Source organism: Eutrema salsugineum, unplaced genomic scaffold, assembly GCF_000478725.1.
Source record: "Eutrema salsugineum unplaced genomic scaffold, Eutsalg1_0 scaffold_6, whole genome shotgun sequence".
Lineage (NCBI taxonomy): Eukaryota > Viridiplantae > Streptophyta > Magnoliopsida > Brassicales > Brassicaceae > Eutrema > Eutrema salsugineum.
Genome location: NW_006256547.1, coordinates 5,031,964 through 5,048,246, shown reverse-complemented (window position 1 = coordinate 5,048,246; position 16,283 = coordinate 5,031,964). Strand labels below are relative to the sequence as shown.

The 16,283-nt window shown below is 38.0% G+C and overlaps 5 protein-coding genes across 11 annotated transcripts; 4 read left to right on the top strand and 1 right to left on the bottom strand.

The window, feature by feature from the left end:
- Positions 1-681: 681 nt before the first annotated feature.
- On the top strand, positions 682-2,353 carry LOC18013075. Of its 2 annotated transcripts, XM_024151694.1 has the most exons (6): positions 682-793; positions 880-911; positions 1,281-1,412; positions 1,702-1,754; positions 1,838-1,890; positions 1,989-2,353. In XM_024151694.1, the coding sequence occupies exons 1-5, from the start codon at positions 747-749 to the stop codon at positions 1,847-1,849; spliced, it is 276 nt and encodes a 91-aa protein (XP_024007462.1). In that variant the 5' UTR covers positions 682-746; the 3' UTR covers positions 1,850-1,890; positions 1,989-2,353. The 2 variants fall into 2 exon arrangements, with proteins under 2 accessions (XP_024007462.1, XP_006395197.2); XM_006395135.2 differs by lacking the exon at positions 1,838-1,890 and having other exon boundaries at positions 683-793.
- Positions 2,354-2,580: 227 nt separating this feature from the next.
- On the top strand, positions 2,581-4,775 carry LOC18013074 (60S ribosomal protein L5-2). Its single transcript, XM_006395134.2, has 8 exons — positions 2,581-2,711; positions 3,056-3,125; positions 3,224-3,315; positions 3,415-3,541; positions 3,638-3,717; positions 3,821-3,937; positions 4,087-4,221; positions 4,318-4,775. The coding sequence occupies exons 1-8, from the start codon at positions 2,709-2,711 to the stop codon at positions 4,603-4,605; spliced, it is 912 nt and encodes a 303-aa protein (XP_006395196.1). The 5' UTR covers positions 2,581-2,708; the 3' UTR covers positions 4,606-4,775.
- Positions 4,776-5,054: 279 nt separating this feature from the next.
- On the top strand, positions 5,055-8,644 carry LOC18013125. Of its 6 annotated transcripts, none has more exons than XR_002897642.1 (5): positions 5,055-6,287; positions 6,489-6,890; positions 6,982-8,102; positions 8,178-8,521; positions 8,604-8,644. XR_002897642.1 is itself a non-coding variant. In XM_024151307.1 (5 exons), the coding sequence occupies exons 3-5, from the start codon at positions 6,548-6,550 to the stop codon at positions 8,250-8,252; spliced, it is 1,539 nt and encodes a 512-aa protein (XP_024007075.1). In that variant the 5' UTR covers positions 5,055-5,297; positions 5,883-6,287; positions 6,489-6,547; the 3' UTR covers positions 8,253-8,644. The 6 variants fall into 6 exon arrangements, 5 of the variants coding, with proteins under 5 accessions (XP_024007075.1, XP_024007073.1, XP_024007076.1 ...); XM_024151307.1 differs by having other exon boundaries at positions 5,055-5,297; positions 5,883-6,287; positions 8,178-8,644; XM_024151305.1 differs by having other exon boundaries at positions 5,055-5,297; positions 5,878-6,287; positions 8,178-8,644.
- Positions 8,645-10,761: 2,117 nt separating this feature from the next.
- On the top strand, positions 10,762-13,835 carry LOC18013036 (formin-like protein 9). The gene is made up of 4 exons (XM_006395131.2): positions 10,762-12,214; positions 12,316-12,515; positions 12,604-12,851; positions 12,944-13,835. Exons 1-4 carry the CDS (start codon positions 10,836-10,838, stop codon positions 13,568-13,570), a joined length of 2,454 nt encoding a protein of 817 aa, XP_006395193.1. The 5' UTR covers positions 10,762-10,835; the 3' UTR covers positions 13,571-13,835.
- Positions 13,836-13,964: 129 nt separating this feature from the next.
- On the bottom strand, positions 13,965-16,221 carry LOC18013045 (acyl-coenzyme A thioesterase 9, mitochondrial). The gene is made up of 5 exons (XM_006395130.2): positions 15,698-16,221; positions 15,240-15,423; positions 14,673-15,145; positions 14,449-14,577; positions 13,965-14,292 (listed from the first exon to the last, which is right to left on the bottom strand). The coding sequence occupies exons 1-5, from the start codon at positions 16,073-16,075 to the stop codon at positions 14,128-14,130; spliced, it is 1,329 nt and encodes a 442-aa protein (XP_006395192.1). The 5' UTR covers positions 16,076-16,221; the 3' UTR covers positions 13,965-14,127.
- Positions 16,222-16,283: the final 62 nt, after the last annotated feature.

The following is a 16,283-nucleotide window of genomic DNA, read 5'->3' as shown; positions in this document are numbered from 1 at the left end:
AAAATAGAAAGAATGGCAACGGCTAGTTTTGACTAAGTGCTACTACGTATACACTTTTCGTATAATTGAAGAAGAGTATTGGCCAATTAATTTATTGAATTTTTGAAAAAGCTAAATCTAGGAAGTTAAATAAACAATAAAACACCGTAGATATCTTGAAGGTTTTTTCGGTCACTAGGAATCGAACTGTATCCCAAAAGAGAATATTTTTTCAGTTACAAATATTATCCTCTTTTTATACATAGACACACAAAAATAAAAAAGAAACTTTTTATACAAAGCTGTGAATAATAAATTTACAAACACTCGCGGAAGGATTAGCGCGTGAAGGATTATAGAAGACCCTTTTGTACGAGCTCGGCGCAGAAAATATAGAAAGTTTTGACCAAGTATAATTGAAGAAGAGTATTGGCCAATTAATTTATTAAATTTTAAAAAGCTAAATCTAAGAAGTTAAATAAACAATAAAACACTGTAGATATCCTGAAGGTTTTTTCGGTCACTAGGAATCGAACTGGATCCCGAAAAGAATATTTTTTCGGTTACAAAATATGACTACTCTATATTATCCTCTTTTTATACATGAAAAAAAAAAAAAAATTTCTACAAAGCTGTGAATAATAAATTTACAAGGATTAGCGCGTGAAGGATTATAAAAGACCCTTTTCTACGAGCTCGGCGCAGAATATATAGAAAGAAGTTGACACAGATCTCCACGGGAGTTGCAGAACCTTTATTCCTCTACGATGGATCCAAGCTCCGCACCCAATCGATACACTCCACCTAACCAAAGGTAGTAATTAGTAATCCCTCCTTTGTTTTCGAATGATTTCTTTGTTTTTCTCGGCTTCCTTTGAGATTTTCTTCTCTGCCTCGTAGGAACCGTTCTTCGAACCGGAGGAGATCAAGAGGTTCGTTGCTTCTCTCTTTATTTGCTTCTATTGATTAATTTGGGGTTCAGATATAGTTACTAGCGAATTTAGAGGAAGAAAGCTTATCTCATTGTAGAGAGACACTGGTCCACTTGCTAGCATGGGAACTCTGTAAACTGATGCTTTGTGTCTAATTGATGATCTCAAGAACCGTTTGAAATATAATGATTCAATTGCTCAACCTGTAATTTTAAATGTCGCAGTCACTTTTTTTTTATTAGAAAATCCGGAGGTCTCATTCTAATAGAAGCTCCAATCACTTTTTTCTTGTAATGATATTGTTATAAGTCATTTGTGTGTGTGTGGTTGTTTTCTTGGCTAAAGTAAGGGTAAAATTTGATCGAACAGGAAGCTCCAATAGCAACGAGGGCGAGAGAAGTCAGCCTGATGCGGCTGGTTTTCACAGGGAAAACTCTTCTCCAAGGATTATATCTCTAGAGGGTTGCTCTACGAGTGAAGCTTCTCAGCTTCTGAGTGATCGTACGTATTCCAAATTAAAGTCTTTTAATCAATATGATGTGGCTTCCTCCTCATTCTCACTGTCTGCTAGTATAAACATTATGATCGAACAGAATAAGTAACATTGAATACTTTTGACACATGAGCATGTGAACTGTGAGTGGGATCAACATATATAGAAGGGGCTTGAGATGTGGGGAAGGTGTTTGAGTAACTGGGTGTGGTTTGGGACCTTAAGAGACTTGGGAGAGTTAGTATGCTGTCTGTGTGCGTGTCACATTGTTCAAACACTTTACTATTCTGATTGTAGGTTGGGCAGCTGCAATGCATCAGTACAATGACCCTAGGGTGTTGACTTGTCTGGTGAGTTTTTAAGACTCTTTCAAGGAAATTTGTTTTATATATAAAGCTTGATAAAGCCTTGATATATTTGTCTAACGTTACAGAAAGACCGGTGATGTATTATGGCGGAGATGTGTGGGGTAAACCGCCTCAAAAGGTGAAACCGACATCACTTTCTTTCATTTTCTTAGAATGTGTGTATTATTTTGTATACGCCCTTGTGACGTTTGTTGAGCTGGACAAAACCATTTACAGGTACTGGATTCAGCAAACAACACATTACCTCCACCAAAGTTGCCAACTGATAACAGAACCGAACAGTGTCGAGGATTGGCTGATTCCAAGGATCTCAAGCTCTAACTATAGAACGTTTTTTTTCGTCGTGGGAAGGAGCACATTACCATCATACCATCATACTCTTATGCATTTGCTATCTAGCCAAACAATATGTTTTCACCAGTGTCTAGCTATCTAAAAGTAATGTTGAATTTTTTTTTTTTTTTGATAAGTAATTTTGATATTCTTTTTGCCAAATGTTGGTAAGAGAAGTTTTGATATTCTTTGATCACAGAGATCTCTTAATCATATGCATTAACAGTTTTTTTAATGAATGTGGCAAATTGAGCTTTTCGTGAGCTAGACATTATTTTATTTGTTATCAAATTGGGCTTTTCATGAGCTAGCGTAATTTTTATTGGTGAAAAACTTAATTTTTTATGACAGTTATTTTTCACTTTTTTTCGGCCCAAACTTACTTTTATCAAGATGTATCTGTTTTTTTTAGTTCGTGCTGCGTCACCGTCCAGTTAGTTTGATATTATCCCAAGTAAACCTAGCATCCTACCGTAAGCGAATCCTGACCGTTGATTTACATCAGAGGATACACTAGGGTTTTAGTATTTTTATATCGCTTTTTTTTTCGTCTCTTCTCGCCTAGGCTCGAAACGATTTTCGGCGGCCAGTGATCATCCAGCTATGGTGAGTACTCCTCCTTCCTTTGTTTGTCATCCTACTCTTCAAGTTTTCTCTGGACCTATACGAGTTTCATCTGATTAGTTGTTGCAATTTTCCTTTGTTTTCTCCATTTTATCAACATGTTCAATAAAAAATGTAGACATTCAGACATATGTTTATTTTGAGCTAGTTCATAGATTGATTATCACCTCTAGCAAATCTGTATTCATAGACCTGCATACCAACTTGTTTGAGTATTAACACAATGGCACTTGGTTAACGTTCTACTGATTAGTAATTTATCAACTTTAAACAGACCCACATTGGCTTTGAATTGATCCTTATTGTTTTCCACTGCTCTATTTTAGGTGTTCGTGAAACCCCAAAAGAAGCAGCCTTACTTCAAGAGATATCAAGTGAAGTTCAGGAGAAGGCGTGGTATGTTATATAAGACTATACTACGTATGTTACTTTGTTTCTGTTATGTTCCTTATCAAGAAAAATATATGATTATCTCATGCGTTTGTTTTTTTCAGAGGGCAAGACCGATTATCGTGCAAGGATCCGTCTGATCAATCAAGACAAGAACAAGTATAACAGCCCAAAGTTTCGTTATGTCGTGAGATTTGTAAGTATTGTTGACTTCTCTGCATTGCTTATCATCCATGTCAATTCTGTTTTATTTTGGGACTCGATTTAAGTCTTGATTTTTTTTTGCCTGCAATAGACCAACAAAGACATAATTGTTCAAATAGTGTCTGCCACTATCACTGGTGACAATGTTCTTGCATCTGCCTATGCGCATGAGCTGCCTCGTTACGGTCTTAAAGCGGGTCTTACAAATTATGCTGCAGGTAAAGAATTAACCATTTTTTAACTGCTTGATAAGTATCTCTCATTTCTTACAATGTCACTTGTATGGTTATGAATCTCTTTATGCTTGATTTCAGCTTATTGTACTGGTCTTCTTTTGGCTCGCCGTGTCCTTAAGATGCTTGAGATGGATGCTGAGTACGAGGGCAATGCTGAGGTACGAGTGCATATATGATATAAATTTCTATTATATTGTGTCTGCCCTACCTTGTCTGGAATATGAATAACTGACGTCATTTTTGTAATTTTTTATTATACAGGCCACTGGAGAAGACTATTCTGTCGAGCCAACTGAAACAAGAAGGCCATTCCGTGCTCTTCTCGACGTTGGACTTGTCATGACCACAACCGGAAACCGTGTGTTTGGTGCCCTCAAGGTATTTATTCACCGATATGTCAAAATTCAGTTTCCCAACTTAAACAATCGGATATCTAGATACAGTGATTTCATATCTTAGATGAGTTAGTTGTTTTGTTATAGTGGAGGGTTGATGAAGAGAGTGGGGTATATGTTTTCTTTAAATAGGGTGCTTTGGATGGTGGGCTTGACATCCCACACAGTGACAAGCGGTTTGCTGGGTTTAACAAGGAAGGAAAGAACCTTGATGCTGAAATTCACCGGAAATACATTTATGGAGGTCACGTCGCTGATTACATGAGGGTAACTCGTCTTAACATCATTTGTGGATACAGCTGATTTCTTAATTGTTTTGTGAGATTATCCTTATCAAATGTCCAATTGTGCTACTATGTGCAGCTGTTGATGGAGGATGAGCCAGAGAAATACCAGAGTCATTTCAGCGACTACTTGAAGAAGGATCTTGCACCGGAAAACATGGAAGAGATGTACAAGAAGGTACACGCAGCAATTAGGGCTGATCCATCAGTCAAGAAATCGGACAAAGAGGCTCCTAAGGAGCACAAGAGGTACAACCCGAAGAAACTGACTTATGACGAGAGGAAGGCTAGTCTGATCCAGCGAGTGAAGGCGTTGAACTCTGTTGGTGATGGTGGGGATGATGATGAGGACGAGGACGACGAGTAAACATAGTAGAATTAAAAGCTTCATCAAAGATCTATGGTTTATCATCGTCTATGGATTTTATCTTTATTAGTAGTGTTTTAAACATAAACAAGTTTTGTCTTTTAGCGTGTGTGGAGTTTCGGACCACCATTTGTTTTTAATCTAATTTAAAACCTAAGCCTTCTCTGAAACCGGGTCAATGAGATCATTCCTAACATAATTGAATGCTACGACAAAAAGAAAATATAACATTGATGACATCTCCTTGGAGATAAATCTAATGAGGAAAGTTAATTCAATAGGAAATTTTTCATCGTCAAGCAACTACGATATAAACTACGATATAAGACCATGTGCAATGGGATCTCTCCCATCGTTTTTAAGAGTTTTTTTGGCATTTAAATAAATCAGCAAGGAAAAACAAATGGGAGAGACGTCTTCTAATTAGAACCTGCAAGAGACGTCTCCTAATGCCACGTGGAACAAAATTATTGGATAATAAAATTAGGGAGAAAACATTTTTTTTGTCTGGTTTTTTTTTTCCCGATAATTCCTTTCTCTCTTCTCTCCGTCGAACCACGACGAATCGGTGTCTCTTCCTGGCTGCTCCGACTGTTACCGACGGATGCGACTGCTGCCGACCGAGCCGGCGAAATTGACGCCTGTGGATGGATCAGATCGAAGCTGATTGGCGATGGATTTGCTCAGCGGAGGTAAAATCGAAGAATATCTATAAATTTTTTTTGGGGTTTTACTGGGTTATGGCTGAATTGGTTTAATCAAAGGGGTTATTAGAATCGATGGTTGCTTTTGATTCTATATCTCGTTTGATTTAGGCTTCTGTTTAGGTTTGTGGGTTTGATGATTGATTTTGATGATATACATCGGCTGATTTAGGGTTATTCCTTGTTATGGTTTGATTTTTTTAATCTATCGATTATGACATGATAATTTACAGATTTTGTAGTAGATAGTGTCATTGAGATTGATTGAGATTCCATCCGATTATGTTTACTTGGGGTTCATTACCAATTTTTTGCTTATTACAAGTTTCATGGATCGTTTTGTAGTTTATAGTTCTTTTGATATAGAATTGAATGTTAATGATCATGTTTACAAGTTATGTTACAAGTTTCATCCGAGATCTTGGTTGTAGTTCTTTTGATATAGAATTGAATGTCAATGATCATGTTTACAAATCACATGTTTGTGGTTAGAAGTTATAAGTTTGTTGTAATGTGCTCATTAGTTTTTTCTTGTCTTTTTATTCTCTGCACGGGGAGGGACATCAAGAGAAGAGAAGAAGCAGGTCGGTTGAGCGACATCATCACCTGCTCAAATATCTCTCCCATTCGACCTTTTAAAAATACAAGTTTCTTCATTAGGTCTCTAATACCCAAATAACCCATTTTTATTATAAAAAAATGTGCAAGAGATCCATGAGGGTCTCTCCCATTACACATACTTAATCCTGCACGCTCCAACGCAATTGTTACATTTTCTTTTTCGAAAAAAATTGAAACCGGTCGGCTCGAACCAATCCAAAAGAACGGTTTGGTTTGGGACAAATAGCGAACCAGAAGCAGCTCGGTCATCTAATATGCATATTGCCCGAATTTTCTCCTTTCCAGTTTCCAGTTCTCGCTGTCCCGACGACGGAGTATATCGGTGCTCTTCTTCTTTTTTGCCAAACCCTCAAATTCGTATCTCAAAACCTACTGTAGAGATTTTCGATATGAATGTTTCGTTTCCGATATCTAAATCGATTTAAGTTTCTGATTTTTGTTTGAAATTGTCTTTCTTCTTCCCTCTGGTTCAATGCAATTTATTTCTGGGCATTGCTCTCTTACGCGCATGAAGCTTCAGATAATCTATATTCCTTAACTTGGAACCTTCAATTGCAGCTTTCTCTCACCAAGCCCATATCGTATTGAAATTTAGATCAAGCTGAATATCTACCAAGATGGTGAACTTGTTCTTGTCTCAACCCAAGTGGAACTGTGATGCCGACGACAGAAGCAACCTCAACGTGATTTTGACTCTACTAAACAAATTGGGCTCTCAAATTCAATCATTGGTGACTATTGGAGCTCGATCAGAAGTTAGACTCTGGCTTTGTAGTGCTCTTTCTAGTATCTCTATATCCCGGAGAAGGCAAGTCAATATTTTTATGAGGTTATTGAGATCAAATCCCAGAAAGACGCAGCTTGTATCTCAGCTCCTGCAATTGATGTTTGAGAAGAGGCCGAGGAAACTTGGATCTGTGTTAGCCAAAAGAAGTTATTTACTCGAGAAATTCTTTGCAGGTGAAGTCCGGTTGATTTTGTGCTCTTCAAAAATCTTGTTTTTTTCCATTATCTTGAGATTATGCTTCAGTTGAGTTTTTGAAATGTGCAGGGAATCCGAAGCGTATACTAGAGTGGTTTTCTGATTTTGCTGTTGATGGTGGGTCTGATCACAAAAGAGGTGCAAGAGCTTTTGCTCAGTTTGCATTTGCGAACCGGGATATTTGCTGGGAAGAGCTTGAATGGCGAGGCAAACACGGGCAATCTCCTGCGGTTGTTGCTACAAAGCCTCATTACCTTCTTGATCTTGACGTCCAACGAACCATTGAGAATTTTCTCGACAATGTTCCTGAGTTCTGGTCATCCAACGAGTTTGCTGAGTCACTCAAAGATGGTCAGATTCTGTTCCTTGACACCAAGTTTTTTCTAGAGCTCTTTATCCGTCTCATGTACGAAGAGGATGTGAGTTATGTGTGGGATGCTGTAGAGGACTTTCTTAATGAGGAGTCTTTCTCCTCCTTAACCCAACATCTCCTTATCACTCTCGAAGAGCCTGACTTGTGTCAATTTCTTGAATTGCTTGGCAACTGTTTCAGTCCAAAAACTGAATCTTGGGATTTTGGTGACTCGTCTTGTTGGCTCGAGGTTGTTCTTTCGAAATATGCTGACACAGAATCTATTGATGAGCTGTTGTTGCTGAATTCTATTATCAACCAAGGTCGACAGCTACTACGGCTTGTACTTGATGAGAACGTCAATGATGAGGGAGGAATGTTGAAAGAAACCATGGCAGATGTCTGGAGAGGTTTGGAAAACGGCACCAGCTTTACTCTACTCTTGAGAGAGCTTTCAAAGATGAAATACACCGAGGCGATAAAATTACTTGGGCTACTTTCTTGGACTATTCACTTCAGACTATCGGAGGAATGTCAAAGTGTAGACTCATGGGAGTCTCTATTTAGAGAAAATGGAATTAAGTTCCGCAGGTCAAGTGACCACTCGTTGCTAAGTCATAACGGATTCTCTGAAGAAAGCGAATCTGACTCTGATGGTAGAAGCCGTGTTTCTAGAAAGAGGCACAAGAAGGGGAAGAAGAAGAGAAAGAAGAAAAAGAAGAGAACTATTGATGATGATAATGATGATGATCTCATTGATGATGAGCTTTTAGGTCTGCATCAAATTAGTCGAAGTTGGTTGCTATCTACTGATGGTTTTTCTGCAACATGGACCAGTGTGAGTTTCGTGTTCTTGTTTGTTAAGTTTTTGTTTTCTTAATTGCGTTCTTCTCATCTGAGATGGGGTTTTCAGGTGGATTTACCGGAATACATCGCAAGATATTGTTTGTCCACATGGATGAAGTGGTTTCTAGCCAGACAAAAATGATTCACAACTCAGAGGACAAAAGGGATTTCAATAGATGATTAGCCCAATCGTTTCTACTTGCTTTTGTTACAGTGTCGTGTATGCAGATCCTACCAAGAGGTCAAAAAAAGTGTGAAACTCGATACATTCACCATAGGTACAACATATGTTCATGAAGAAGCCATCACTCATCAGAGCTTGATTGACAATGGTACAAATGAAAAGATAGCAAATCCTCTAAGGTCTACGAGAAATGTTGCAGCAAGGAAATTTGTGAGTTAAGAAAAGAGGTATGAAACTGAATCATGATCTCTCGGTATAGTGTATGTAACTTGTGGGTTATTATTTAGCCAACTATTCTTTTGTCCACAGCTTCATCTCGTGATTCCTTTTAAGAGAGGGCAGTTCATTTATATCGATTGGCTCGATGATAGTGACTCCAATTTGTGACTGATGAATTGAAGAGTAAATCAATTATCAAATAAAAAAATAGAATATTGATTAACTATAAATATTTTGTTCAAAGAATTCAAAACATTCGAAAAAGAAATAAAAAAATAAAAAACTGAAATCGTTAACAAACCGTTATAAAAATAAGTCTTAATTCGTTGTTGCATTTTTCATAGATAATTTGTGTTCATTTGAATCAGTTTTATTGGTAACCAGTAAAACCCCTTTTTGTGTTCAAATGTAACGAATGAAACCCAAAATCTTGAAGATAAGAGCTTCTGCTCACAAAAGAAATGGGCTTTTGAATATATAGTTAGTTTGAGCAAAAAAAAAGAAGGATATATAGTTAAAATGCCAATTAGTACTGTACAACTCTTTGATGTTTTCCATGAAAAAGTGAGCAAATTGAGGGGTGGTGCAGAAAAAGTCAAAAAAAGATTCTTTTGAAAGACGGGTAACTTCAGAGTTCAAGTAATTATTACAGTCTTTTCCTGGATTCACTAAATAATATTTGAATACAAGTTTATGTAGCAAATTTAAATTTGTACTAGATTCTAATCCGTGCATTCGCACGGAAATATTTTTTATTGTTTAACGAATTTTGTAATATAATTTTTGTTTTTAAGTTTAGATATAATTATTTTTATAAATATATTTTTAATAAGCGAAAATATTGATTTTTGTGTTTAGATATATTTTTATAGTATTAAAATTAATTATGATTATAAAAATATAATTTTAACCCATCCGTTAATATTAATTCAAAATGAACTTTTATAAAAACATAATTCTAATTTTTCCGTTCATATTACTGTATAATATAATTATTTGTTAAAAGTTTGAGATGTATTAACAATATTATTTAGCATTATAGTTTTCTAAAAATTTAATCAACGAAGAGAGTGTACAACTGGTTTTTCAAACCACATTATAGTGTATGCAATAATTTTTAATTGTTTATGTTTTGATTTTGTATGAAAAATATATTTTTGATATACATGTATAATTCAAAATTAGTGATATTAGTTACCAAAATATTTTTAACCCAATTTTTTATATATATTTTTAGTTCTATAAATTTTAAAAAATATATTTTAAATATTTAAATTATATTGAATTTTACCTATTATATTATTATAAATATATTATATAAACAACATAAATATCATATCATTTACATCATTATAAATATTTTATATTTCAAATATGATCATTATTTTCATATGTGAATTTTTTTTTTCAAAAATTCTAGATATTTTTGATAAAAATGTTTAATAGTATAGAAATTATTTAAATAAAAATCTTTAAATCAAATCTAAATTAATATCTGATTTATTAGTTTTAATCAAATCAAATCAAATCTAAGTTACCTATATTTAAAGAACTCTAAAAATATTTAAATTAATAATTAATTTTCGAAATTAAATATAAATAATTATTAAAATTATTTTTAAACACTTAAAAAAAATTAGTAATATTTGGAAACAAGTACTAAATATGCTTCTGTTTTAATATAATAAATTTATAAGTAAATACGGACTCTAGATTTACTATCTAGAGGCAAACATACTAGCCTTGTACAAAATTAAATATTGTCATGTAACCCATAACTACCATAACCTACCAAACAACCCCGGTATCCAAGTCCTATCAAAAAAGAAAATTTTAACCGTAAACTTTTTTTAACATAAAAAGGCTTCACGGAATTAAGAACGATAATTAAGCATTCGAAGATCAATGGAATGTATCACAGTGACATCTCCAGTGTACTTAACAGCATTTCACTGTAAATTGATTTACTTGCTAGTAGACGTCAACACCAAAATTCTTTGACAGACAACATGTAATATTAAACTATGTGATAACACAAATTATATTTTAGATTTTTGGTGTTGAGGTATTTTATATCACGATGCACTTTTTTCACACTACTAACTTTGGAGTTCAACTCTATGTTTTGTAATATTAAATTTGACCCATCACGGGTAGCTACAATTTCGGTAAAAGTAAAATGGTTAAAGAGTGTAATATTAGTTATTACTCTCATACAGTCACACAGAGGTCCACAAGGACAGGCCATAATAGAGAGCCATTAACTTGTTTTCCTCTGGTAGTGTGTGAAACAGAGACCTTTTGCAGAAACCCAGAAGGAAAATGCAGACCTTTTGTTGGTTCTCCTTCTTCCTCCTGCTATCATGCGCACCCTCCCCTCTATCCTGCGCATCCTCCCTCACTCTCGGCCGTCGCCACCTCTACGACGACGCTGCAGCTCTACCTACTCCTCTTTCCCCCATCAGTCCTCCTTTCTTCCCTCTCGAGTCCTCCGCTCCTCCTCCGCCGCCTCCTCCTACCACCTTCGCCGTCTTCCCCACTTTTCCGGCCAACATCTCCGCCCTCGTCCTTCCACGCTCTCCTAAACCACATTCCACTTCCCCTACCCTCCTTGTCCCGGCTATCTCCGCCGTGCTCGTCGCCGCCACAGCCATCGGCGTCGCCTTGTTTCTCTACGGCCGGTGGCGAGGTCAAAACAGTCATTTCAAGGACACTACTTGTAGCAGTAGTAGTACTAGTAGTAGCCATGGATATGATGAACCAAGACACGTTACCACCAACAACTTCTCTGTAGCAGCTACTGCCTCTACCTTGGAGGTTTTAAACCTCGGTGCTGAGGGACCTGACCGTGTTATAACGAGTTTTTTGAAGCCTGAGTCGCCGGAGATACGGCCGCTTCCTCCGTTGCTTCCTCGTAGTTTCCAGCACAACTATGAAGCTGATTTTCAGTCTGAGGAAAACGAAGAAGAAGAAGAAGATGAGTTCTTCTCACCTCTTGCTTCTTTGGCTGGTTCCGAAAACTCAAGTCCATCCCGTTCTTGCTCCTCCTCTGGTTGGGTTTCTCCGGCTAGGTCATTCTCCATCACCATGTCCCCGGTTCAAGAACGCTCAAACCCTAGATTCTCAGACGTCTCTTCTGAGCAAAACCTTCACTCTCCGTCGCCGGAGAGACTTCGAGTAAGGAACAACAACGGAAATGGGTCGTCTTCTCTAAGAATGTTTAGCTTCTGGAATCAAAATCTGGGCTTTCCTCGCATTTCCTCTGCCTCTACCTCGCCGGACAGAGGAGGTACCATAAGAACGCCGCTTTCTTCTCTCTACTCTTCAGTTTCCACTTCTCCCGACGGGTTTTTCCGGAAGTTTCTGGATAGTTCGCCGCCGATTTGGAACGACTTTAGTCGGAATGTGAAGTCCGTGTTGCTCTCCTCTGATTCCATTTCATCAAGAAGAGATTTTGTTATCAACATTGGTGAATCTTCTTCTAGAATTTTGAATCAACAGAGCCATGTAGAAGCAGCAGCTCCTCCTCCTCCGACGAGGCCACCTCCTCTTGTCCCACCTTCACAGTCTTTTGTGGTTCATCATGATGAAAAAAAGCCATCTTTCTCGGAGCTACCTCCCAACCAGCTCCATTGGGATAAACTCCGACCAAGTTCTTGTCAGAAAACTGCTTGGGATTGTCTTAGATCGAGCTCTTTCAAGTAAGAAAAGTGAAAGATTAGATCTTTCATTTTTCGCTCTTCGCGTCTGTTTTCTTGATAATAGTTTAATGAAGTTTGTTTCTGTGACTGTGTGTGTGCAGATTGAACAAAGAGATGGTAGAGACTCTTTTCCTTGCAAACTCTTCAAACCCAAACATAAAACAGAGAGGTCTAAGCTATTATTTTCCGATCCAAAATCAAGAAAGCAAAGTTTTAGATCCGAGAAAAGCTCACAATATTACTACTCTGCTTCAGCGACTTAACTTAACCACAAAGGATATTTGTAAAGCTCTTCTTGAAGGTAATCACATGTTAATTTCTAGGAAAAAAATATATTGGCATTCCTTTTTGTTGTGTTATTGATTTGTATTCTTGAGTTATCAATTCAGGTGATTGTGATGCACTTGGAGCTGAACTTCTTGAGTGTTTATCGAGATTGGCACCTAGTAAAGAAGAAGAGATGAAGTTGAAGAGCTGTAGGGATGATTCAGTGATCGTCAAGCTTGGTCCAGCTGAGAGGTTTCTTAAGGACTTGCTTCATGTGCCTTTCGTGTTCAAACGGGTTGACGCGTTGCTCTCACTGGCTAATTTTCACTGCAAGATCAATCGCCTCAAAAGATCATTCGGTGTTATACAGGTAAAATATTGATGCAGAAGATAAGCAGATCTACATATATGTGCGCTTGATGTTGTAAACTTGTGTATTCATAAGCCTATCTACTTTTGCAGGCTGCTTGTGAAGAACTAAGTAATAATAGAATGTTCTCAGGACTTTTGGTAGCTATACTGAGTCTAGGAAACAAGATGAATGTTGGAACAAGCCAACGCGGCGATGCTCATTGCTTCAAACTTGACACGCTCCTCGAGCTCGTTGAGGTCAAGGGATTAGATGGAAGAAGCAGTCTCTTGCATTTCGTTGTTCAGGAAATGATAAAATCAAAAGGCACTGTGAAAGCTTTAGACGGCATCAGAAATCTGAATTTAGAACTGGCCAATGTCAAGAAATCGGCAGACGTTGAGTATGGTGTTCTAAGAAACGACGTCTCTGAGCTTTATCTAGGAATCAAGAACATCGAGGAGATTCTGCGACTGGGCAAGGAGAGTGGATCTAGCGGAGATCAATGGCTGAAGTTCAGGGCGAGGATGACCCGATTCTTGGAAACTGCTGCAGAGGAGATTCTGAAGATCAAAACACAAGAAAGTTCGACGCTCTCTGCATTGGAGGAGGTCACAGAGCAATTCGATGGAGATTCTTCCAAGGAAGGTCACACATTGAGGGTTTTCATGATTGTGAGAGACTTCCTTTCCATGCTAGACAACGTATGTAACGAAGTGGGAGACCGGTTCACATCGTAAGATTCTCAATGTAATGAAGTTGATCAACAAACTTGCTGATTAGGAGGAAGCCTTTCATTTTTCTGTTAATCTCGAGAATGAGATGCCTATAAAATCAAGGGATCTTGACATCTTGTTATTCGCTGTCCCACTTGAAGTAGTGTTAGATGTATGGATTTTAATTTTTAAGACATTTCTTATTGTAATTTCTCTACTTGAAATCCTTCTCCCGGGACAGAAGCCTAGATTTTGTGTGTTCTCTTCTGGTAATTACCTCTTGTAGTTCTCAACTTCTTGTCTTATTCAGCATTGAATCTTTTTGTCTGATTCTTTCTTTCTTTCGTTCATCCATTTGTTTTCTACAAATATACAATATAAGCACCCAATAGGGTAACTTGTTTCCCGTTTGACATCCACAAATCAATGAGTAAGCCATATATTGGATTATATTAGCAAGTCGTTTAGATACAGTAGGAATGCGTCTCTATATTTTTTGTTAAATTTCTGGTCAGAGGATAGGAGCTGATAAGCAAAGTCTTCTATGAATTATAACACAAACACGTAGAATTGTGTCTACACTAGTACACTTGTTTGCTTGAGTTCAGAGCTTCTGCATCCATGCGCTCGAGGATATGACGAGCTTCTTCCTCTGTGGCAGGAACTACATTTCGAAGCTTAAACCCATTGTTTCTGGCCTTTGCCTCTGGCCGTACAGTGAACTTGAAGTAGAATGTATTTGAAACCTATATCATATGCAACAGAGAATGAGACCTCAAGCTGACAATGTGATATGGTTGGAGAGACTGGCATGAAGATGTATCTTTTCTAAGGAATCAGTGCCAAGTTTCAACTTGAAACGATCTTTTAAGAAATCTCCCATCGTTAAGTAAGGATTTTACCTCACTAGAACGAATCTCCGGACTTGTAACATGGGCAACAACTTCGATACTGATGAGCGGACAATCCAGTTTATCCAGTTGAGTGTAAAGTACACAGGATTTGAAACGTAAGAAGTCCCCGACGTCCACCTGTTTTCATACAAGTCCATTCAGAATTAGTTATATACAGAAGGAGAACATGAAACAAGAAGAGGATAGTAATAAGTGATTATTTGGATACAGACTGGTCTTAGGAAATCGACGTGATCAACTTCTAAGAAGTAGGGCACTAGACCCGCAAAAGTATAAGCTGTGGAGAAGGCCAACTCAAATGCTCTGTGCATCAAAAACCCTCCAAAGATCCTGCCATGGATGTTCCTCTGCTGAGGTTGGCATATTAGCGAATTCTCGAGACGGGTATCTTTCAGAAGAATGCTGTTCCTGTCTGCAAGAGCTGGCATGTCAGAGAAGATCCTTCCTTCAGCCAACAAAGCCTCAAGCTTCTTATACTCCCTGTGATCGAATTCCTTTCTCTCACCTCCCCTCTTCTTCTTCCTCAAGTTATTCCTAGCCTCGGCTTCCTCAAATAGAAGCTTCTCGAGCTCGGTTTCTGGAGAAAGCCGGTTGATAGGAGCAGCCTTACCAGTCTTAGAGTCACGTGCCACAAAAATAAAGTTGGCAGTTAGCGCAACTGAGTCTGAAGAAGCATTGACGCCTTCTAAAAGGAACAACAAGAAAACAGAAGCAAGAGTAAGTTTTTTTAGTTTCAGGAAATGGTTGTAATGGAATTTATAGACAATATGTAGACATACCGAGCTCGGGTTCGGGTTGCATAACTTCGAGTTGAATCTCGATAGATGAGCGGCCAACCCAAATGACAGAAGCAACAATCTTGAGATCAATGTCGACACTAATAGGCTTCTTTAAAACGATCTTATGAACAGAAGCTGTAACCAGCAACAGTGGCCTCGTTGTGCTATCATCATCAGAACAGTGCTGAATCACAAATGCACACTAATATTCAGATTGTGGTATATGACAGCAAATTGACGATAAGATCACTAATCCAAGAAAAAAAAACTAAGTGACCAAACTACCATCAAACCAACGTATACTAAGCAGAAAAATACTAAATTCATCCAAAAATGCATCAAAATCTTTATTTGATTCACAAAAATGGGCACCAAATACGATCAATCACGAACCCAGTGAAGAAAATCGCGAAAGGAGCAACACCATGGTAACGAAATGTACAGCCTCAAAAACATACCTTGACGGAGATAGTGCCGGCTAAAGCATCAAGGTCTTCAAGCAAAATTCCGATGCGGACCTCGTTCCAGGGATCCCTGTACTGCTCGCGGAGAATGTAATCAGTGGAGAAAGGGTAGAAGATCTTGGTTCGGCTATGCAAGGGCGTCCTGGTGAGGAGCTCGCTCTGAGGAGGCGCGTCTTTGGGAGGGTCGAGAAGTGACTCGAAGATCTTAGACCTGGCCTCCCAGAGAGCGATGGTGACAGGCGAGTGGTACATACCGGGCCACAAGCTCAGGGGCTTCCGGGTTGAATCAGTTACGGAGGACGCCGGAGTTACGTCAAACGGCGAGGCAAAGGTGGAGACTACGGGGATGGATTTCGGGGAATTCGAATTCATGATTCCCCAAATTTATAAAAATTGAATTGGAGGAGGAAGGAAGCGAGAAGCTTTCTCTCGATTTTGAGAATGGGCAAGCCTGAAAGAGAAGCTGGTGAATCATTCAAAGGAAAGCCATTGGTTGATTTTGCTCCCTTTACTTTGGAGCTTCGACTATTCCACTTTGACATTACTTTCGTGTTATATAGGCTTAACTTAAAAAGCAATT

What these genes read in the sequence shown, in the direction of transcription:
- LOC18013075 (XM_006395135.2), top strand. Translation starts at nt 747, where the DNA reads ATGGATCCAAGCTCCGCACCCAATCGATACACTCCACCTAACCAAAG. An exon ending in TACACTCCACCTAACCAAAG is followed by an intron (nt 794 to 879) that starts GTAGTAATTAGT and finishes TCTGCCTCGTAG; the next exon opens with GAACCGTTCTTCGAACCGGA. An exon ending in CTAGGGTGTTGACTTGTCTG is followed by an intron (nt 1,755 to 1,988) that starts GTGAGTTTTTAA and finishes AACCATTTACAG; the next exon opens with GTACTGGATTCAGCAAACAA.
- LOC18013074 (XM_006395134.2), top strand. An exon ending in TCTTACAAATTATGCTGCAG is followed by an intron (nt 3,542 to 3,637) that starts GTAAAGAATTAA and finishes GCTTGATTTCAG; the next exon opens with CTTATTGTACTGGTCTTCTT. An exon ending in GTGTGTTTGGTGCCCTCAAG is followed by an intron (nt 3,938 to 4,086) that starts GTATTTATTCAC and finishes TTCTTTAAATAG; the next exon opens with GGTGCTTTGGATGGTGGGCT.
- LOC18013125 (XM_024151308.1), top strand. Translation starts at nt 6,548, where the DNA reads ATGGTGAACTTGTTCTTGTCTCAACCCAAGTGGAACTGTGATGCCGAC. An exon ending in ACTCGAGAAATTCTTTGCAG is followed by an intron (nt 6,891 to 6,981) that starts GTGAAGTCCGGT and finishes TGAAATGTGCAG; the next exon opens with GGAATCCGAAGCGTATACTA. An exon ending in TTTCTGCAACATGGACCAGT is followed by an intron (nt 8,103 to 8,177) that starts GTGAGTTTCGTG and finishes TGGGGTTTTCAG; the next exon opens with GTGGATTTACCGGAATACAT.
- LOC18013036 (XM_006395131.2), top strand. Translation starts at nt 10,836, where the DNA reads ATGCAGACCTTTTGTTGGTTCTCCTTCTTCCTCCTGCTATCATGCGCA. An exon ending in TTGTAAAGCTCTTCTTGAAG is followed by an intron (nt 12,516 to 12,603) that starts GTAATCACATGT and finishes TTATCAATTCAG; the next exon opens with GTGATTGTGATGCACTTGGA. An exon ending in GATCATTCGGTGTTATACAG is followed by an intron (nt 12,852 to 12,943) that starts GTAAAATATTGA and finishes CTACTTTTGCAG; the next exon opens with GCTGCTTGTGAAGAACTAAG.
- LOC18013045 (XM_006395130.2), bottom strand. Translation starts at nt 16,075, where the DNA reads ATGAATTCGAATTCCCCGAAATCCATCCCCGTAGTCTCCACCTTTGCC. An exon ending in CCGGCACTATCTCCGTCAAG is followed by an intron (nt 15,424 to 15,697) that starts GTATGTTTTTGA and finishes TTTGTGATTCAG; the next exon opens with CACTGTTCTGATGATGATAG. An exon ending in GCAACCCGAACCCGAGCTCG is followed by an intron (nt 15,146 to 15,239) that starts GTATGTCTACAT and finishes TGTTCCTTTTAG; the next exon opens with AAGGCGTCAATGCTTCTTCA.